The sequence below is a fragment of the Fundulus heteroclitus genome, chromosome 19 (genome assembly GCF_011125445.2).
Source record: "Fundulus heteroclitus isolate FHET01 chromosome 19, MU-UCD_Fhet_4.1, whole genome shotgun sequence".
NCBI lineage: Eukaryota > Metazoa > Chordata > Actinopteri > Cyprinodontiformes > Fundulidae > Fundulus > Fundulus heteroclitus.
In genome coordinates this window covers 32812226-32826406 of record NC_046379.1, presented here as the reverse complement: position 1 = coordinate 32826406, position 14181 = coordinate 32812226, and the positions used below count along the sequence as shown (strand labels likewise).

At 44.8% G+C, this 14181-nt stretch overlaps 1 protein-coding gene across 2 annotated transcripts; it reads left to right on the top strand.

The window, feature by feature from the left end:
- The first annotated feature begins 11042 nt into the window (after positions 1 to 11042).
- LOC118567085 (uncharacterized protein C14orf93-like) lies at positions 11043 to 13132 on the top strand. Of its 2 annotated transcripts, XM_036151182.1 has the most exons (4): positions 11043 to 11207; positions 11298 to 11395; positions 11488 to 11571; positions 12780 to 13132. In XM_036151182.1, exons 2-4 carry the CDS (start codon positions 11372 to 11374, stop codon positions 13089 to 13091), a joined length of 420 nt encoding a protein of 139 aa, XP_036007075.1. In that variant the 5' UTR covers positions 11043 to 11207; positions 11298 to 11371; the 3' UTR covers positions 13092 to 13132. The 2 variants fall into 2 exon arrangements, with proteins under 2 accessions (XP_036007075.1, XP_036007074.1); XM_036151181.1 differs by having other exon boundaries at positions 11043 to 11395.
- Positions 13133 to 14181: the final 1049 nt, after the last annotated feature.

Below are 14181 nucleotides of genomic sequence, written 5' to 3'. Positions count from 1 at the left end.
TGGAGTAATTCACTACAACCGGAAGCCCAACGCCACAACTAGAGACAACAGGAGAGGTTTGGCAGAGAAATAAACAGGTAAAGTTTATAATGGTTTACTTAATGTGTTTTCATTCTGTTTTTAAAGCTTGACCGAGCTAACATGCTAGCGCCGCTAGTATTCTGGAAACCAAGCTTTGCTGATATGTGGTTAGAGTGTGTTTTTACAGTTATAAGCAAACTTTATTTCCATAAGGGTTTTATACATTGATGGGATATTAATGTTTGTGTTGTTTTCCGGTCTGGTCATTATGACCAAATGGATCATAAGGTCTTATTAAATTAGTGCCGAATGTCCACTAGCGCTATTAGCTTCTGTTATGGAAATATATAATTATTTTTGTATTAACATGTATTTTTCTGAAAATCCAAAGAGTTATGTTGTTAACATTAAGGCTGTGGCTTCAAGTTTACAGAAGGTGTTTTTTTTTTTTTGCAGACTCACTTTCAGTTCAATTCAATTTTATTTCTATAGCCACTTCATGAAACATGTCATCTCGAGGCACTTTACAAAGTCAAAATCAATCATATTATACAGATTGGTCAAACATTTTCCTACATAAGGGAACCAGTTGATTGCTTCAAAGTCCCGACAAGCAGCATTCACTCCTGGAGAAGCGTAGAGCTACAGGGAGATTCATCTGCATTGTCCATGGCTTTGCAGCTATCGCTCATACTGAGCAACCATGAAGCTACAGTGGAAAGAAAAAACACCCATTAGCGGGAAGGAAAAACCTCCAGCAGAACTGGGCTCAGTATGAACGGTCATCTGCCTCGGCCGACTGGGGGTTACAGAAGACAGAGCAGAGACACAACAAGACAGACAAAAAAGCACAGAAGCACACATTGATCCAGTAATCTGTTCTACATTAGATGGTACTAGCGGGTGATCTGTCTTCTCTGGATGATGTCCAGAGAAATCATTTAAGCTCTGGTGGAAGACCAGGCCCGAACAAGATGATTTACGGTTTGAAAGCTTTCTTATGGTCCATGATGTTATCTATGTTAAACTCTAAAAACCCACCTGGCCTATCAATCAAAATTGGTTGCTGGACTGTCATGGGAGAACAGACTTCCGTTGTCTTTGAGCAGATGCGCCCCTGGACACTGTGTTTGTGGGGACTTCAACCTCCCCCGGAAACTCCGGGAGGGGCCGGTCAGTCTATTAAAGATGTGTTCAGGTAGTGTTAAGCAGACAAAATACTTGCAGCACCATGGGGTAAAATACTAAATTAAGCATCATGGTAGTGGTGTAAGTGTTTTGTCTCCCTTTGGAATTCCAATGGTAAGAAATACATGTATACTTTAAGTGTTTCTCTCTATTAATTGTTTCTGCCTTTTCTACCAAATCTCCGAAGCGCGTGAGGCGGGCCTCCGTGAATGAGACAGGAAGAAGTAACAGGCAGTGCTTGTTACTTCCCAGATAACATGTTACCACCAAGTAAACACAACTACAGTTCATTTTTAAAATAAGGCTTGTTTTTGTTTTACTCCGCCATTTCTCGATAGTGCTATGAGCATCATTATTGCATTAATATGAAGGATTGACTTTTTAATGGTGTTTTGTATAACTTTAGGATTAACCCAACAAGCGACCAATCTGTACAGTGCCACTAGCTTCCCGGATGAATAATTGCATTAATAAAATCAAGTGTCCTAAAGATATTTATTACTGAGCAAATAATGTAATAATTTGCTAAATATTTTAGCAAATAATTTTTTTAATAATAAACTCAGGATTTGCATTGTGAATGGGTTGAAATACATACCAAATGTTTTAAATTAGTTAAGCTATTTTGATCTTATTCCTCATTCTGATGAAAGTTTTCTAACTTAGATCTGCAGTGGACCAGAATTCACAGAATCTGTCATATTTTGAGGCAATTTCCTGACTCACATGCAGAATCACTCGGGAGACCAGTTAAAGTAAAGAAGATTTTATTTACAATATGTGAAAGATTCAGTAAAGGAGAAGAGTGATGGTCCTGCAGCTCCTTTTAAGCACCAGTCAGCCTGATCAGGAGATTTCCTCCAGGTGTGCAGCAATCAGCGCTGACAGGATTCTGCAGCAGAGCTATTCTCTGAAACAGGAACTCACTTGTACAAGAAACCAAACACACCAGTATCCTAACAGAATCATTCTGATGATGGTTTGCAAACATTTTATTTGTCTTTTTGTTTATTTTGTGTGTACGTAGTTCCATAGCTTCTTTTCATCTTAATTTTGGTTAAGCTTCACTAGCCTAATAGATATAATTTGATGATTGAAATATATGTTTAATTCAGATAAACATCATTCTATAGTGGTGCTATCTGGATGTTCAATTATTTCTGTTAATAAATTCTTGAACTTGAAGAAAAGTTGTCGCTCCTTTATTCCATATGTGTGCAGAATTTGCTGTTAAAGAAATGCCAGTGCTTGAATTATTCCTTTCAACTATTGTCCTAATATGAGCTGTTTGGGCTGATATTCACAGAACAATACCTAATAGACCAAGGGGCATTTATTAAACATTAAATAACTTAAGAACACTGAATTTTACTTTCAGACACTTGCAGCATGTTCAGTAAAGGATGGTATATAGTTCTGTGTGTGAAAGATTTAACAAGATGAGAGATCCTAAGTACATATAGTATTTTTTGACTGCTGCCATTAAGTTTTGTATACATTTTGACCCAAAACTTTTAATAACTCTAGCAGAATTTGGTTTGAGGTGATTACTAAATTTTTACAACATCTTTATGGAAGTACCGTCTTTTTAGGACCATAATGCACACCATAAATTAACGTGTCTTTGTGTCTTTGTCCACATATAAGGTGCACCGAGTTATAAGGCATCCTAAATATTCTTGCCAGCTTCACAGCTCTCTATCTGTCTCTGTCGGGAGGACAGAGTAGTAGGACTACACCGCCCTGTTTCTAACATAAGGCCAAAATAAACTAGCGTCATACTTTTTTTTTTAATTAACTTACTTAGGTTTATTGTTTCTAGGGCGTACTCCGGGCACGGGCTGCCTAAAGGGTCCCATATACTGGGGCATCCTGTGCGCATAATGTGAGCTCGGCGGACTCCGCACTGACTTTCATAGTCGAGCGTACTGCCTATATTTTTTGTGGCAAATTCCTACAATTTCCACACTTTCTCCCAGTGGGACTAAGCAGTGGAACGGATCATAAAATGTGTGATTAGCTAGCTGAGCACCTAGAGCTGTTTCTTTTCTAGCAGGCTCCCACCTGTTAGAGGGAACAGAGAGGGACTGTGATGCCACGGATTCTTGCGACAGCCTGGTTGGAGCAGCTCAGTGTATCAAGCTCAGTATCACATATAAACAGTTTGATGTAAACACTTCTTGTTGCCAAGAAGTTGCAAAAATTCAGCTGTGCACATACCTATGTGCGGACCTCCGCAGAGTGAACTACACCCGAGAATGTGGGGGTCTTTATATCAATGCACTTCTAGTTTCAACATTACAATCAGAGTGTTGTAGACTGCTCAGAGGTCTGATCAGGTAGTGACACGGTGTACAATAATGCTCCAAATATCCATTGAGCGGAGCAGCTTTGTTGCTTATCAAAGTTGTACTTGCACATTTTAACAGATTTTTGAGCATTTTTTTACCAAATAAAATCGGTCAGCAAGCACAATGGTTATATTATTAAAAGGTATTATAAGGCACCTTCAATTTTTGACTAAATTTAAGGACAGCTTATAGTCTGAAAAATATGGTAATAGTAATGTTTTAGAGTGGCCCAGCCAGAGTCACGACTTTAATCTGATAAATACGGTGGCCAACAGGAGCAAACGCCCTGCAACTTCAGAAAACATGTGCAAATAGGCAAAAGACGAGCAAATTAAGAAACCAACTTCATCAATTTGACAACACCTGTGCGGCATTCAGCAAACGCGCTGCATATACATAAACGTGATGCAAAAAGAAAACCAACTTCATCAATTTGACAACACCTGTGCGGCATTCAGCAAAGCGCGGCATTCAGCAAACGCGCTGCATATACATACACGCGATTCAAAAAGAAAACCAACTTCATCAATTTGACAACACCTGTCACTGCATGAAAAGTGTGATTTCCGTCACTACGGCACTGTAGATTGTCGTGGAAGTTCAGGTTAACAGCTGTTCATGGTAATTTGCGGGCAACACCGAAAACTGCCATGAATTGTCAGAAATTGACGTGGCAGTTGTCCCCCCCATGACCCCCCTCCTCTTAATTCTAGGGGAGGCTTTAACATGTAAATGAAAATGCTGTGAGCTATACAAACGCAAATCAGTGTTGCAGGGGGAGGTTTCGCCTTTAGCAAGACAGAGCCACATTTCACAGACTTTAGCTGTGGGTGATTGTAGAATGGTATGTGACCACAAGTCTTACAAACCTTTGTGCCATCGCGTCTGAGCTCGTAGGTTTCAGTAAGCATGTATACTGTCATACATTTTGGACAAACCACATACTGTAAGAAATTGTCACGGAGGACACCAGTCAATTTCCTCAAGGAGAATAAAGTCTTTGGAATATTGCTTGCAAAGGCAGTGAGGGAATTGGCACACACAGACAACATTTCCAAGTATCCACATGAAATGTTTGATGCACAGAAGAAGTGATGTGATGGCATTGTCAGAAATCTTGAAGGTTGATTGCCATGACAAAAGCATCATGGCCAGAAGTTTCATCAACAAGTCTCCTGGTTTTTCACTTGTGGACTGATCACTTCGTAAAATGTGTTATTTAGTTAGAAGTTATAAATTTACTGAAGGCTGTGGCTGGAAATAATTGGGGTGCAGATAGACAATCATTCTTAAACATATATAGGGCTCTCATGAGATCAATAATACATTATGGCAGTTTTATTTATGGAGCAGCAGCTAAAACAACATTACAAAGAATAGATAGATTACAAAGTAGGGCTTTACGTATATGCACAGGAGCAGTGAAAACAACACCTATCAACGCTCTTTTAGTAGAGACTGGAGAAACTCCACTGGAATTCAGAAAAATCAAATTAGTAAAAGTAGTATGGATGAAAATGTAACTTCAACAATTTTACAAACTTGTTGGGAATAAAAGGACAGGCCAAGAATGGAGTCTTAAAGGATTATTGGGAAATAAAGGAAATATAAAGGATATTTATAGATTAAAGAAAGCATTATTTATTTATTATTTATTATCTTCAGAATACAAAATTAACAAATAGAATTTAATAGATGTAAATCAGTGTTGCTACACACTCATGAACAGTAGTTGGCGGTATGCATCTTAAAGTTGCTTGCGATCCGCCATGATAGAGAAGAAGAAGACTTTTTTTTTTTTAGACTTTTAACAAAACTTTAATTACAAAAGGCCAAACAATTAAACAATTGAGTTAACACCAAGTGTCATTTACATAAAATTCTTACATAAGAAGCTTGTTAAATTGAAGTTCTTTTCCTTCAGACACTTCACATAAAATCTTTTTAAAACCCCACAACTGCATAAAATCCTCCATGTTCTGCGTGGCTCTGTGGAAGTGAAACTCCAGCCTAATTCTAGCTTTAACGTTGCACTTCCACAGAGCCACAGTATCAAGGTGAGGTCCTCCCTGCAGTCTGTCTCTACGGGACAAATAAATAGCCATCTTCGCCTCACTGATTAAAAAGTTTAAAAGTCTGGCCTTTGCCTTATTATTTTTATTTTGGCACACTCCTCCAATAAATAAAGAAGTAGTAAAAACAGTGCCAAAAAGACTAAAAACATTTGTTAAAAGGCTAAAAATGGTCTTTAGTCTGTTACAGTCCATAAAAACATGAAAAACGTTCTCAGACAGACTGCAGAAAGGACACTCATTTAAAACAGCCCGATTAATAACGGATAAAAAAGAGTTTGTGGCGATGGCACCGTGTAAAATCCTCCATTGGAGATCACCAGTTCTCTTTTTAATTGGAGGCTTATATAAAGTCCTCCACTGGGGTGCTCTACCAGCAAGTCTATCAGTCCATACACAGACTGCGCGGTTCTCAAAGTGTCTTCGATTTATCGCTTTGGAGCAAACTCTATAAACAGTTTTCTGATCCATAGTGGATAAAACCATCTTCTGTGGGTCCAGGCTGGAGAGCAGAGGTCCACTTCTCTCCGGGAAACCAGGATCCAGGATCAGGCCAGGAAAGGAGTCTATCGGGTCTGGTTGGCTCTGTCCCTCACAGTAAGCACGGAGGAGGCTCTTCTCCTTGGCCGACATCTTTCCCCTCAGGAGGTCCAGGAAGCGCCGCACCAGCCTGGCAGACCGTACCCCCATCACAGAACCCATGGCCTCGACGTTGGAGAGGGATGGTCCTGCAGTCTTCACCAGCTGTTTCAGAGTTATGGTCTTGGTTCGGCGCAGCGCCTCCGACAGTCCTGGTCCAGCTCCGTCACACACGTCCAGCCTGGACCCACAGATTAGAGGCTCCTGTAAAAGCCAGTGCAGAGAGTTAGTCGTTTGGGATGGCTTTAAATTGAACAGGGTACATGATTTAAAAACACCCTGATAAAACCTCGGTAATCCCCTTAACTTTAAAAGATTTAAATCAGTTAAAAACAGAGCCGCATCCAGCCCCAGGTTATTTACACCTCTAAAAATGCAGCTGGCCACGTCCCTCCACACTAAGTCAGAGGGCCCTGCCAGGTACTTCTGAACAAAGCGTAATCTAAAAGCCACTGTTCTCCCGGCTAAGTGGACAAGGCCCTGGCCCCCCTCTTCTCTGGGTAAAAACAACACAGACTGTGGCACCCAATGAAAACCGTTCCAAAAAAAGTTGACCATTTTTGCTTGTATGTTGGCCAACAAACCAGACGGTGGGTCTAAACAGGAAAGTTTGTGCCACAGCTGAGATGCTACGAGGTTATTTAAAACCAAAACCCTTCCCCTGTATGACATGTGGGAGTGTAGCCATCTCCACTTTTCTAGTTTACATTCTATTTTCTGTTCCATGTTTTCCCAGTTCTTTTTTTCAGTGTTTTCATTGCCTAAAAACAGACCGAGATATTTAAAACCATCTTTTTTCCATAAAAGTCCCTGAGGGAGAACCGGGAGCCCTTCACGCCATTCGCCCACTGCCAGGGCTTCACTTTTTCCCCAGTTCACCCTCGCAGAAGATAAAACAGAGAACTTAGTTGTTATCTCGTTCAGTACGTCAACATCTTGCTGGTTTTTAGTAAAAACAACGACGTCATCAGCATAGGCAGATAAAACCACTCTACTATTAAAACCAGGTAAAACCAAACCATGAACAGTAGAACGTATCTTTTGAAGCAGGGGTTCCAGGGAGAGCGCGTAGAGCATCCCGGACATGGCGCAGCCTTGGCGAACACCTCTACGCACCCTAAAAGGAGCACACAGACCACCGTTAATCTTTAGCATACTCTCAATGCCACTGTACATCACCTGGATCTTGGCGATCAGACCAGCGGCGAACCCAAACCTCTCCATAGTTTTCCACAGGAAGCCGTGTTCGACGCGATCAAACGCCTTTTCTTGATCTAATGCGATCAAGCCCGTTCTTAAACCCAATGAACCGGAGACCTCCAAAACATCCCGAATTAGGTAGACGTTATCTACCATGGACCTGCCGGGGACGCAGTAGGTCTGGTCCCGGTGGATGACCTGCTCCATAGCTTCTCTCAGCCGCGTTGCCAAGGCTTTGGAGAGGATCTTGTAGTCGGTGCAGAGGAGAGACACAGGGCGCCAGTTCTTAATGTCCTGCAGGTTCCCTTTCTTGGGCAGGAGGGTGATGACTGCCCTGCGGCACGAAAGCGGGAGTGAACCAGCGGCCAAACTCTCATTATAGACCTCCAGTAGGTCTTCCGCCAGGATGTCCCAGTAGGCTTTGAAAAACTCTACTGTAAGACCATCGATGCCTGGGGCCTTCTGGCCCTGCATATTCAGGAGGGCTGTATGGAGCTCTTGTACCCCCAGGGGGCGCTCCAGCTGTAGGTTGGTCTCCTCAGAGACCTGGGGCAGCCCACCACAGAACTCCCCAAACAGCTCCTCATTCTCCTTATACTCACTCTCAAACAGAGAGGAGTAAAACTCAACAGCCCTCCTCCTGATCTGGCCCGGTTCACTCACCTGCTGCCCTGTGTCAGATAGTAGAGAATGGATCACCTTCCTCTGCCCGCGTTTCCTCTCCAAGCTGAAAAAGAAGCTAGAGGGAGCATCCATCTCTGTGATGTTCTGAACCCGAGACCTGACCAACACGCCTTGGACTTTAGACTCCAGCAGGTTGGCTAAAACTAGCCTTTTGGATTTGAGAGCTTCAATATGCTCTCGATTTCCTGTGGACTCACTTAAATGTTCTAGTTCCACTATATTCATCTCCAGATCTCTGATAGATCTGGTGACGTCACGAGTGACATTAAGAGTATGCTGTTGACAAAGTTGTTTTATTTGAACTTTTCCATGGTCCCACCACTGCCTTAGACAAGTAAAATCACCCTTTCTTTGTCTAAAAACAGTCCAAAAATAACTTAAAGCTTCTCTAAAACTACGATCATGAGTTAAAGCCAGATTAAAATGCCAGTAGGCGCTTTTAGGTAAAATGCTTGTTATAAAAACATTCCCTAAAAGCAAAGAGTGGTCTGTAAAAGCTACTGGTAAAATCTGACATGCTTTAAACACATTAAAATGATATTTAAAACAATAAAAACGGTCAATACGTGCTAAAGAGAGGCGGTTTTCTTTACTGTGGGACCAAGTGTACTGTCTGGAGCCTGTGTGCATCCTCCTCCACACGTCCACCAGGCCGTGAGACGAGACAAGCTTCTGCATGGCTTGCTGGGAAGCTTGGTGAGGCTCTTTATGATTCCGGTCTAACAATTCATTTTCTGTACAATTAAAATCCCCACCTAAAAAAACATAATCATCAAACCCGCAATCTCCCAACCTCTCCCCAATTTTCTCTAAAAAACGCTTCCTCTCTGCACCGACGTTAGGAGCATAAATATTGATAAAAACTACGTTAAAATGATCAAACTGAGCTTTTACTAAAAGACACCTTCCCTGGACGATACTTTCTACATTAAAAGAGTTCAGGGTGAAAGCTGAGGAAAAGAGGAGGCCCACCACAGAACTCTGGGAGGTGCCGTGGCTAAAAAAAGCTTCTCCCTTCCATTCCTTGCGCCAGTCTGCTTCATTGTTAAGATCACTGTGCGTCTCTTGTAAAAATAAAACACTAATTCTTTTCTGTTTTGCCATTTCATAAATCATAGTGCGTTTAACAGCCTCCCTAGCCCCGTTAACGTTTAAAGAAGCTATTTTAAAATTATCCATGTTGGGTAAAAGGCTAAAAACAACACCACAATAAAATACGCACAATAAAAATAATAAGTTAGTGCTCATCATTATATTCAAAATTGTTTTCTCACTTTTCCCATAATTTTCTTCAGTCTAAAAACCTCCTGATCAGAAAACCCAGACTCTTCTTTTCTTCTAATATAATATCTCGCAGAGAAATAAAATATTTTTAAATTGGGAAAATATTTTTCTACTTTTATCCCTCTTAATCCTTTTGTTTCTTGGAGAAAATTATTAAAAGATTCAACAGGATAACGTGCCTCTGCACTGCTACCCTGTGACAGAGACACCTCACTGCTGTCAGACAGTTCACCCTCACTGTCGCTGCTGTCTGACACACCTTTTCTCTCTGTGGTTAGCTTGCTGACCTGCTTACTGCTCTGAACAGCAGTCATCACATTTTTCCTTTTACTGCGCCTTTTTAAATTCATAGGCGCCTCCTGCTCCATCACCTGCTCTCCCTCGCCTTTCTCCTCCACAGGAGTCACCACAGGCTCCCCCACAGACTCCTCCACAGGAGCCACCACATGCTCCTCCACACTCACCTCCCCTCCACCTACCACCACCTCACCTTTCCCTCCCTGCTCTCCACACACACCAGTCACACCCTCCTGCTCTTCACACACGCCATCCTGCTCCATCTCACCCTGATTCTCCACCTCCTCACCAGTCACACAAGTTTCCCCACCACCACACACCACCGTGCTGCCCTCACTCACCACACAATCACTCCTTTGTGGATCAGATGTTTCATCCACATTTTTCTCCTCCACTAAACTCTCCTGCTGGTCTCCAGCGACCGAAGCCGACGCCATGGCTTCCTCCGCGGCTACGCTGGAGTTCCCCGCAGCGCCAGACTCCTCCACCGCGGCAGGAGCTCCAGCCTCGCCGGACACACCCACCTGCTCCCCGGCTGCCACAGGCTGCTGCTCCGCGGAGCTCGACGGAGCCGCCCCGGCTCTGTTTGGGCACGATTTTATCAAATGTCCCTCCTGTCCACAGCCGAAGCACTTCATGCCGGATGAGGTGGCGAACAAGACATAGTCAAATTCGTCCACTCTCACCCGGAAACGCAGGTTTAGCTCCTCGTCACGGTTGTTGAGGATCATGAAGAGTTGTCTCCGGTGGGAGACAACATGCTTCAGCAAAGGTGATTTACACCCCGACAGAATCTTTTTAACGGGGGAAACCACCTTTCCGTGACGAGAGAGCTCTTTAACGAGGAACTCGTCACTAATGAACGGAGGGACATTTGATAAAATCACCCTGGTAGCGGGCTGCGTGAGCGGCGACACCTGAAGGAACGAGCCGTTCACAGAAATGCCCGACTCGACCAACAGGTTCGCCTGCTCAACCCGCTCAACAAACAACACCGCGGCTCCGTTCATGCGTGCCGCGGACTTGATGGAACCATGTCCAATCACCTCCCCCACCGCCAAACAAACGTCCTCCACGCTGCACGGAGACCCGGCACCCACCTTGATGCCGTTCCTCCGTGTCAGCGCGGAGAAGACGCCAGAACCACCACCCACCACCATGGCGTTCAAGACGCCGACCTGCCGCCGGGCAAAACCCGACGGCCACCAAACCCCACAAAACCCACCAAAAAAACCCTAACAACCAGAATAAAACAACTATATACACAATATATACACTCACCCAGTGAAAAAGGACAGAAAAAAGTAAGAAAAACCCACTCAAAACAGAGTTTTTCACTCGCTCTCTCTTCCGCTCCTTCACTCACACTCCTCCCACACGAAGAAGAAGAAGAAGAAGAAGTTAAAAAAAACGTGCTGAGCGCTCCGCTCCTGTGTGTTCATGTCCTCAGGCGCTATGAACCGGAACATGGGTAAGATTTAAAGAATATGCTTTCATTCTGCGGTAAAAGGAAATAGATACGGATAGATACTGATCATAACTGTACATTTTGTTTTCACAGTCCAAGCACGCTTCATAATGAGGCGGTGACCTCCTGTTTGCTCGGAGCAATAGCTGCAAGTCCAGATTTACACGATGTTGATAAAGACGACATTGTGTGTAAGTGACTTGTTTTACTGTTTTCTCCTTCCTTGTTACTGTGACTTGCGTTTGATTTTTATTCATACCAGTCTCATTTAATTGTTTTCCAGCCGCCTGTAAGACGTATTATGAGACGGTACGCAGGAGCTGAAGCTGCCAAGAATTCAGCTCGGAGTCGAGCTAGAAGAAAGAGGGTAAGACTTTATTTGGTGACTATTTTTCAGGTGCATTGATAGATCAGTGTTTACCGCAGGAGTTTGCTTAAGCCGGGCGTACACTGTACGAGTTTTTCCCCTTTTCGGGCCGATTCTTCAGTCGTGCGAGCATTTTTTGAATCGGGCCGAATTTCAGCTTGATCGTAGAGGGGGGGGAGGAGGGGGGACTGGCTTCTCATAACTACCTCCCGATCAGGAATCGGACGATCGGTGAAAATCAAACATGTTTGAAATTCAGTCGGCTGTCGTGAGGTTTTCGTGAGCGCATCCTGCTGTTCAAGCAGAGCTACGAGGGTGCGCCCTCCCCTCCTCTCCGTCCCCGCCAGCGGAGGGAGGGAAGCGGGCGTCCCTGAAGCAACCTCCGGCCGGTGTTGGGGAGGGCGAGCCGTCCGGTCCGCGCAACGCGCTGGCCGCCTGTTTCGGCACTCCTTCGCGGTCCGCGCAACGCGCTGGCCGCCTGTTTCGGCACTCCTCCGTGGTCTGCGCAACGCGCTGGCCGCCTGTTTCGGCACTCCTCCGCGGTCCGCGCAACGCGCTGGCCGCCTATTTCGGCACTCCTCCGCTTGCTGGGGATGGGGGGGGGGTGGGGGGTGGGTGCGGGCCAGGCACCCACCGCCGATGCGTCTCGTCTCTCCTCTCTCTCCCCTCCGTTCCCCCGACGCCCGGTGCCTCCTGCGGGCCTCGCCAGAGCTGGGCTCGAACCCCTGCTCTGGGTCCCTGTCACCTACCGTCGCTCGCCTGCCTCTGCCACCACAGCGAGCGGTCCCAGAGGGAACACGACGTACAGTGTGAGCAGTCCGGTCTCGTCCGAGCGTCGCGCCGCACAGATCGTGAGCGGTGAACTTTTTAAACCCCGCGGTTCCGTCGCACAGTTTGAGATGTATATAAGTACCACGACTGAAAAACTCGTACAGTGTACGCCCGGCTTTAGGCGAGGCGGTGAGTTGGAGGGGGGGGCGACACGTTTTGCGCAGACCGACTCGCGGAGCGGGGGGTATCCATGTGTTTTTTCCCTGCCATTCACGCACGCGCAAAAGCAACAACAAAAAAATGCATGTTAACGTCACATGTTGACCGCCTCGCCAATATAGCGCTGCGGGAAACCCTGTAGATGTGTTGTTTCCATACGCAGTGCATCCCATCGCACAGTACTGATTCATTGTTTTTTTTTTTTTTTTTTTTTACAGCTGCTGGAATCGAGGCAGGGTGTGCTGGCGGATGAGGAAGTGGAACTCTGGAAGTCCGCCACCGTCGACCTCATGTCTGGCGAAGAAGATGGCGTCGTTGGCGGGGTCTCTGGATGGATTGTACTGCCGCCGTCATTTCGTAGGCTGGATCTCTCTGAACTCTGTGTGAAGCTGCAGTCGCGGTTAGAGGCGACGCCGAAGTACAGAGCCACGCACAGTAGGCGTCTGCACAACGGACCTGCCTCGGAGAGAATGCTGCCAGCATTTACCTCCAACCCCGAGGAGGAAAACGGACAGTTCACGGAGTTGTAATTTTTGGATACGCATGTGTGGGCAGATCCTCGCGTTGTATATAGTTGTGTTTGTTTTAATAAAGCTCTTTCTTTGCATAAACATCTTCCTGGCAAATGTTCATTTCCTGTATAAATTCATTCATGTCCTTGATGGTAGCCTAATAATAGTGTAGTAGTGTGGGATAACATGAATATACAGCATAATATATATATATATATATATATATATATATATATATATATATATATATATATATGCCAACCAATCACGAGTAAGAACATTCAAGCCTGGCCTGGCCACGTGTGGTTTTGCTGCCAATCACGAGCGATTTTACTTGTTTGAAAATAGTGGTTTCAGCCAATACTGAGTAGGTTATTCAAGCCAGACCTGGCCAGCCGCGCGGGTTCGCTGCATTCATATGCTAATTAGGGCCATTAGTACAGCTGATCGCTCTCCACATACGTCATTGTCCGGTTCCGACAATTTGTGGCACTGACAAACGGCGACAAGCACGGGTTGCAAATTGTCATTAACTGCCGAAAATGAGGGAGATCTGCGGTAGTTTACGGGGACGAAAATCTCACTTTTCATGCAGTGTGTGCGGCATTTAGCAAACGCGCGGCATTCAGCAAACGCGCTGCATATATATATACACGCGATTCAAAAAGAAAACCAACTTCATAAATTTGACAATACCTGTGCGGTATTCAGCAAACTCGCTGCATTCAGCAAACGCGCTGCATATACATAAACGCGATTCAAAAAGAAAACCAACTCCACAACGGAAGTGCTCCAGGCCTCTAGGGGGAGCACTAAGTGGAACAGCTGATTTTAGACCCCACGGAACTTCTTCAGACTGAAGAACGCGGTGCATTCTTGCCCAGAATGCACCGCGGGCGCAGCTTGATTCGAGACAGCGCAAACAGAGCTCACAGCGGTAAGTTAAAAATTCCCTTTTCTGTTGCTGTTAATGTTCAAAAGTACGTTTTAAGATCGTTTGAGGCGAGAACATTATAATTTTAAGCTTCCCTATGTGTCCCGTTTACAGAGTTAGTCCGTAATTTTAATAAAAAGTCCAACGTTGAGCGGAGCAGAGTGACCCGCAGAC